The sequence below is a fragment of the Malania oleifera genome, chromosome 10 (assembly GCF_029873635.1).
Source record: "Malania oleifera isolate guangnan ecotype guangnan chromosome 10, ASM2987363v1, whole genome shotgun sequence".
Lineage (NCBI taxonomy): Eukaryota > Viridiplantae > Streptophyta > Magnoliopsida > Santalales > Ximeniaceae > Malania > Malania oleifera.
The window spans coordinates 7,684,340-7,692,436 of NC_080426.1; the positions used below are offsets into that span (position 1 = coordinate 7,684,340).

Below are 8,097 nucleotides of genomic sequence, written 5' to 3' on the forward strand. Positions count from 1 at the left end.
CTCTCTTTATCAACTATGATTTTACAAAGAAGATCAAAGAGAGTGTGAAAAATTTGCTTGGAATGTTGAGTATATAGCAAAAGGGGTATAAAATATTTGAGAGAAAGTTTCCTAATTACTTTTCCTAATCTCATGCTAATCCTTACAAATGAGGAGGTATATATAGAATTCCCTAAAATTATAACCGTTAGAGACCTATTTGTCATTTTGGAAAAAAATTTAACTGAGGTTAATAACTTTTAACTGTGTTTTAACCTCAATAATTCTCGCCAGCTCGAGAGCACTGGTTGGCCGAACTTAAGGTTCGGTTGACTAAGTGGCTAGGTTCGGTCGATTGGGAGAATTTTGAATTATGAAGATGGTCGACCATACTTAAGGGGTTTAAAGGCTATTTTCCAAATCCACGCGGTTCGGTTGACCGGGTCAATTTGAACTACGAGGTTCGGTCGATCGGGCGGTTGGCATTTCCTACGTGGGAGTTCGGTCGACCAGGGCGTTGCCCATATAATCTTGATCGGTCAATCGAGTGGTCAACTTGTTGACCTAGGAGGTTCGGTCGACCAGATCTTGCCTATATACTTCTACTCGGTCGACCAAGAGGTCAACCTGTTGACCTGGTGGGAGTTCGATCGACCGAACATGCCATCCTTGGGCATTTTGGTCATTTTCCTCATATAAATTTTTCTCTATTCATATGATGATTAATGCTAAGAATATAGGGCATATTTTTATGAAGTATAGGGAGTCCTAAGGTTAGTATAGGTCTTCTTTAGGACACCAAAAAAATCCGGCGTCGGTCGACTAAGGTCATTTGATTTTCAAGTGATGTGTAAGGACTTAGAGTCGTTCTAAGGCCTTTGAGCTTATATTTCCTACATGCATGATATGCATTAAATATTACAGACATTTCTTATATTACTATTACAGACCCAAATAAATAATAACAAATTACAACTTAAATGATCTTCAGGGTCTTCATGCTCTACTTCATGTGTCATCAAAGTATTTGCGAATATAAACTTGCACACAAACTAGATAGTCATCAATTACTAGTATTTGTCATTATCAAAACCGAGTGTGACCCATAGGGTTAACACGGTATTAAATAGAGAGGGAAGAAGGTTTGTCATATTAAATATGGTGATGAAAAATTTGGGAGAAGATTTGAATATTTTATAATTGTTGAGAGGATTTTGGATAAGAGAAAGAGAGATTAGAGCCGGGGAGAGATTAATGAGAAAAAAGTTCTTATTAAGAGTGGGATATGACATAAATTGATATAGTGAAATAAAGTAAGATTTATGGATCAATTTTGTATATAAATTATTTGTTTATTTTTAAAAATCCATGTTAATAATAATTAATAGCATTTTGTATATTTTTATTTCATTTTAAAATGTAAAAAGTTTAAGAATTTAGAGAAATTGAAATTTTCCACAAATGGAGATAGTGGAATAAAGAAAGATTCATGGGTCAACAAAGATTTTTATAAATAAATTATTTACTTATTTTTCTACAAATTTCATGTTAATAATAATAGCAAATATCATGGGGGAGAAAAAAAAATTATCCAATAAAATTTTAATTTAAGATTTTTAATTATCATAAATTTAAAAGTTTTAAGATTGAAAGTTTGGAATGTTTTCATAGAACTAAACATTACAAAATAACCCATAGAATTAAATGATATCATAAAAGTGCAATAAAATACAATAATGTCTTATTTTAATATACTAATTAATGTAAATATAAGTTAGGATTCTGACTTTAGAGAAATGGTGTGATAACATCTTACATGTTATTAATTAATGTAGATCTATACAAAATTGAATAAGTGAATTAGCCAATAGAAGCATAGGAGTTAGAAAATCAACCAAATAGAAATTAATAATGTAATTAAAAAATTCAAAAATCTAAGAAAATTGGGAAATAATGTCTTACTTTAATATACTAATTAATGTAAATATAAATTAGTATTTTAACTCTAGAGGAATGATGCTATAACATCTTGCTTTAGTATATTTACTAAATAAGTAATTACATTTTCCAATAAAAGTGTAGGAATTAGAAAATCAATCAATCAGAAATTAATAAGATAATTAAAAAAATTCAAAAAACTAAAAAAATTGAAATTGAATTTTGGAGATTTTGAGAGCACAATGAAGTCTTTTAATATATATATAGCAGTACATACTAACCAGTTCTTTTTCTACTTTTCAATTTTTCCAACTGGTCCTTTTATAAATATACAGAGTAACTATATACATTAAAATATTTCTGATTTTTAAAGACACTAATCTCGACTTCTCATAATATTTGTTACGAGAACCTCCAAACCCGCGAAGAGCCTGGAGCAAGCCACCACTCCTTCTTCCAGGTCCCATCGTTTCTTGTCTCCCTCGGAACACTGCCATTGTTGAAACTCCATCCACCACTGTGTACACCATTGGGAACTCTCTCTCCCTGCCTCTTCTTCCCCCAGAGAACCTCCCCACCGCAAACCCACCTCCCGGAAGCCTCCATATCGTCAGCCCCACCGTTTCCTCTTCACTCAATTGCTCATTCCGCCGATTATCTCTCTCCGGCGCGCGTTGGTTATCGGAGGGGAATTCGTGGATTATAACGTATTGATTCATTACATTAAATAAAGGAGAATGCGAGTAATTCACTAGGTACCGGCTGGATTAAAACCCATTGATTTATTACATTGAGATCAATACGGCTCATTGATTTTTTGAATAAAAGCGTTGGAATCAAATCTTGCATGTTTGCAAATAGTTCTTGTCATCTACTCAAATTATTGAATTTGAACTCTAAATAAGATAGAGAGCAAAAATGACACACAGATTTGTTAACGAGGTTCGGTCAATACTGCCTACGTCCTCGCCTTGAACATATCCCCTAAGGATTACACTATCCATGCTTACTTAAACTGGTAGAGTAGAAGCCGTTTACATCCTCTTCTTACAGGGCAAGGAAAACCTCAGTTCAATTTTCGGACTAGATCAAACTGGTCTCACTTACGGAGCTAAGACTCCCTAATTCAATTTTCGGACTGAACCGAATTGATTTCATTTACGAGACTGAGACTTCTCAGTTCAATTCCTAACTAAATCCAACTAGTACAATAAGAATATTTTTGTGCATGAAAATGTTTCTAAAAAATACAAGTAGAAATCTACGCATTTAAGTTCAAATGCACTCTCATCTGATATGCAATAATGTTCAATAAAGAAAGTTTGTAAAACAAATATTTCATTCAAAAGACATATATGATAAAATGCATCAAAGATTTGAACTCTAATAAAATATTTCTCCAAAAAATATTTTCAGTACTAAGTAGGAGGACCTAGGGTTTTGTTTTCAAATAATTTTTGCACAAATAAATTATATGGAAAAATGAGTATTATGTTCTCCAATAAATATTTATGCAAATGAAAAATATTTGAAAAATCTAAGAGTTAAGTTCAAAGATATTTGTACTATAAATACAAAAACAAATGCCCAAATATAATACTCTCTTAAAAATTATTTGCAAAAATAAATGAAATAGAGTTTGGAGAGTGAAAAATTTGACCCCAAAATGATTTTTCAAGTAAAAGAGTATGTGGGAGAACTTTGATTATAAAAAAGATTTTAGAGAAAAGTTAGGCTAATCAAAGTTACTAATTTTTGACAAATGAAGGGATATTTATAGAGTTAGGAAAAATTATAGCTATTGGGGACACATTGGGTATTTTGAAAAAAGATTAATGATGCTTAATTAAAATTAACCTTATTTACCTGCGGTAAAAAATTGACCAACCCGAGAGGTTCGGTCGACCATCTCACTAAATTCGGTCGACCGAGGTATTTTTGAACTACAGGTTCGGTCGACCGTTTAAAAATGATTCTGAACCCTCTGAGGTTCAGTTGACCAGGTCAAGTTCAATTGACCAGATTCATGGATTCGGTCGACCAAGGCATTAAGAATTCCCCATGTGTCAATTCAGTTGACTAGAGCGTTGAAATTTATTTATCAATTGGTTGACCAAATAGTTAAACCTTTTACCCTGAGAAGGTTCAGTTGACCAGAAGTCTATGTATGTTTGGGTTCGATCGACCAAGTAGTCAACTATTGACCTTGGCGAGGTTCGGTTGATCGAAGGTTTATGTGTGTTCGGGTTTGGTCGACCGACACACTAAACTTGTGCATTTAAGTCTAGATTTCTATTTAAAGTCATCCCTTCTCATATAATTCTTTTTTCTAAGTTATAGGGGACTTTAATATGATATTTTGGGACCTACGGTCAATCTATGGTCATTGAGCTAACCCAAGGTCCTATGACTCCCTATGGTTTGTCTATGGTCATTATTGAGTTTTTATCCATATCATACATATAATGCATTATTATAGACCAAATTATAAATATAAATGTCATTACAAAATAAATATTATGTCTTTTTTTTTCTCCTTTGCTCTTGGACATCATGGAATACGTCAGATTTGAGTTTTAAGTCTTGTCTTAACTTCCACGTTATCTTGATCTTATAAATGTTCAACACTTAAACACACATAAAAAACACTTGTGTTTGTCAGCATCAAAACATAGATTAGACTCAAAGAGTCAACAAATGACATGATACAAAATGAGTATTTAAATTTTTTTTCAATAGTTAGATGATATCAACAATATCATAAAGCATGTAGTGCCCATTGGTACATAATATTTTTGTAATCATTAACAAATACTAAAAATTGAGATAATGATATTAATGTACCTAAAAAACACCAAATATTTTCTCCTATTTAAAAAAATATTTATAATACTTCATCAAAATTTTATTTTATTAATATTGTTTTGTTCATTGAATCTTAAGTAGGCTTGGGCTAACTACATAGCAAAGGTAGTGTATCAATTCCTCACATGCTAAACTCGTGACGTGCTGTACGTACATGTTTAATGTTTTAATGGTTTTTTGTTCCTAATGGGAGAATTGTTACTAATCACCATTTTATTGAATAAAAACTCAATCTAAACTGAGAAATTATGAAACAATGAAACATATTTATATAAGTTTCGTATTTCATAGCTTAATAACATAAAAGTAATAACATAGAATCAGAGAATAAATAGTATGGGACGTAGACTAATAAAATCTACTTGGCTACCAATTTAGGTACTAGTCTTCTTTTTTTATTAGAAAAAAAAGGAAATAAAAAATATATATTTATTTATTTTTCATTACATTTTCTTTTTATAGAAAGTAATATTAAACATATTTGTTTTAATATGAAAGCAGTACATTTTTTTCTTATTTTTTAATGGAGCTTTTGTGTATGGTAGGTATAGGTTTTGAATTTCGCACTAAGATACCATCCCTTCCTTGAGGACTGTTTTTGGATTAGTAAAATAAAAAATATTTATATGAAATGATATTTTTTGAGAATTTCATTCTTGAAATAGTACGCCAATTGCATGAGAATATTTTTATTTAGTTTATATTATAAGGTTTCTAAATGTGTAGACAAAATGCCTATACTAATATTTGGTTTAATATAAAAATCCTAAGTGATATTCCAAAGGCTACACCAAAAATCCATTGAAAATATCCATCAAATTTTATTCATGTCTTAAAATTTTCAACCATTTTAAATAAAAAAATTCAACATATAATAATTTAATCAACCAAAATAATGGAGGGTAATATAAAATGAAATATCAAATATCATGTTATATTATTGTGATATATAAATATTATTTTTTAAAAAGTTTTCATGATTTACATTTTTATTGTTTTAATAATTCCTTATCATAAATATGGTTATTACGTGTAATATTACCATATTATGGTGGGTTAAACTAGTCAAAATAATGAAAGCAATTAAGTCCAAAAAATTCTCATGGGAATTTGAACAAATCTTACTCATGAAAAGGGAGAGGATGGAATGGTCTTTTGTTAGGATCCGTCTCCAAAATATAAAAGATTTCGGCCATAAAATATTGTATTATTGGAAGTCTAAACAAACATGAGAATGAGATATTTTTTCAGACTAATGAAAAATATAGCAACTCAAATGTCTCTTACCTATGGGATTGGGATTTTGATTTTGAATTTGAGTAAAACATAATATAAAATTATGTTTATTTTTTTTTTTTTTTCAAATCTACACATGTATATCCAAACTAGGCATGTTCAAAATCTCACTTTCAAAAAAATAATAATAAACATAAAAGCATTACGTAAACCTCTAGTATTTTAGACCTTAGAAACCGTACTCATATATATACATGCATGAACTATTATTTTTAAGGGTATACATTGCAAGTCTCAAAATCATCAAATTCAAAAGTCCAAACCCAAATTCCATCCCAGCTATCACCAGAGGCCAACATGAATTGCAAAATCAGGTGTACTAGCCATGCAAAATTGTTTCCAACAGATGTAGAGCCGAATAATTAAATCCCTAGTCAAAAATTTACTTACTATAAAGAAAACCAAACCAAAACTCCCTGCCTGGTTTGTCCAACCGATGAACAATTAATATTGTGCAAAGATCTCTGCTGCTTGGTCCAAATTTCCAATTCCTCCTGGGACTCCCCCCAATGGGTTTGCGTCAGAATCCCAAACAGAGGTTAGGTTCTCCCAGTGTCCAGGTACTAACTGAAGCTGTGGATTTGTTTGGCTATTGAAAACCAGGTCGACGCTCGCATTATTTCCTGTTCGAAAATTATTATTATTATTGCTATGCATTATGTCATGTTGGTGCATACAGTCATCTTGCATATGAAATTGTTGAAACTCATTGTTTGGCACGTCATTTGCGATGACATTGAGTGCAGGATTTGCCATGTGGTTCCCAAGAATTCCTATCTCTTCTTGCAGATTGGCCACCTGCAATGAAGGGGAAAAACGCATTCAGATTTGGGAATTGCTTCTGTGAATGTATAAAGCAGGGATATTGAATTTGGAAGCTTCAGCACAATTTTATATCCGCAAAATTTCAAATCTAAAACGTCCAATATTATGTTCATAAAGTTATAATACTCATAAAATTTCAAGTCCACTAATTTAAGAAGAAGAAAAAAAAATAGAGCTTTAAGATGTGGTTATATAAACGGAACCTGCTGTTGGAGGGCAAAGATATGCGCTACACAACCACGGATAGGATCCCGGATCCGTGCCAGTGCTTCATAGGAAATGGTAACTGCAGCTTCGCGTCTGCTTTGCACCGGAAGGCGCAACAGTAGTTTTGACACATTGCTGGCGCCAAACACCTTGTGCACTGCTGCAAAATGGCTGGAAGCTTGTTCATAAGAGAAGCAAGGAGCAAACACGCAATCATTCGCACACTTTCTCCTCAAGAACTTGCAAGCTCCACAGGAAGAAGACCCAGAACCTGTCATTGTCCTAGCCTTTTGGTTTTCCATCTCAGTAGCTCGAACTTGCCCTGATTTGTTTTTGGAGAAAGAAGTTGAGATATGCTCTCTTTATATGAGCATCACTTGAGAACAAAGACTCTGGAGGTTCTGCTTTTGTTATGGGCATCGGACATTCTGATCACTTTAGTAAAAAGAGTGCTCTTCTGGGTCTCCTTCATGGCCTACAAATGGCATTCCCAATTGAGAAAGGTTACCCAATTGGGAAAGTGCTCTATTCATTGGGATTCTTTAGAAGCAGAAGTATGCTTGGGTGAAAGGTCTTGTCATCAATATCATTCCTTGGTCCTAAAAATGACAATAATAGTAGTCGTGTGGGCAACCAGGTGCAGAATATATGAAGTCATGTATTGAAATTTTGAAATGGGCAATTATGGGTCTCACTACCTTTACACAGCTAGCATCGGTTCATCAACCAAAAGCAAAAACAGAAAGGATAGCACCAGCTCACTGCTCCAGACTCAAGTACCGGATCACGATAAGCGTGTAGCCAGTATTTTATATTTTAGTCAATACCAAGTGACAGAATGATGCATGGCGGCCTCAAACATGCCCCTTTAAATAAGGAGAAACAGAAACTCATGCCCATTTTATTATGTGCATATAATACTTCCTTAGAAACAGTTTTACCTCTTGATCATAGATTATCTAGGTTATGTTTGGGAGAATGAATTTC

The 8,097-nt window shown here is 32.6% G+C and overlaps 1 protein-coding gene across 1 annotated transcript; it reads right to left on the reverse strand.

Annotated features, from left to right (window-relative positions):
- Positions 1–6,522: 6,522 nt before the first annotated feature.
- LOC131165994 (LOB domain-containing protein 33-like) lies at positions 6,523–7,388 on the reverse strand. The gene is made up of 2 exons (XM_058124201.1): positions 7,107–7,388; positions 6,523–6,876 (listed from the first exon to the last, which is right to left on the reverse strand). The coding sequence occupies exons 1-2, from the start codon at positions 7,386–7,388 to the stop codon at positions 6,523–6,525; spliced, it is 636 nt and encodes a 211-aa protein (XP_057980184.1).
- Between the last annotated feature and the right edge of the window lie 709 nt (positions 7,389–8,097).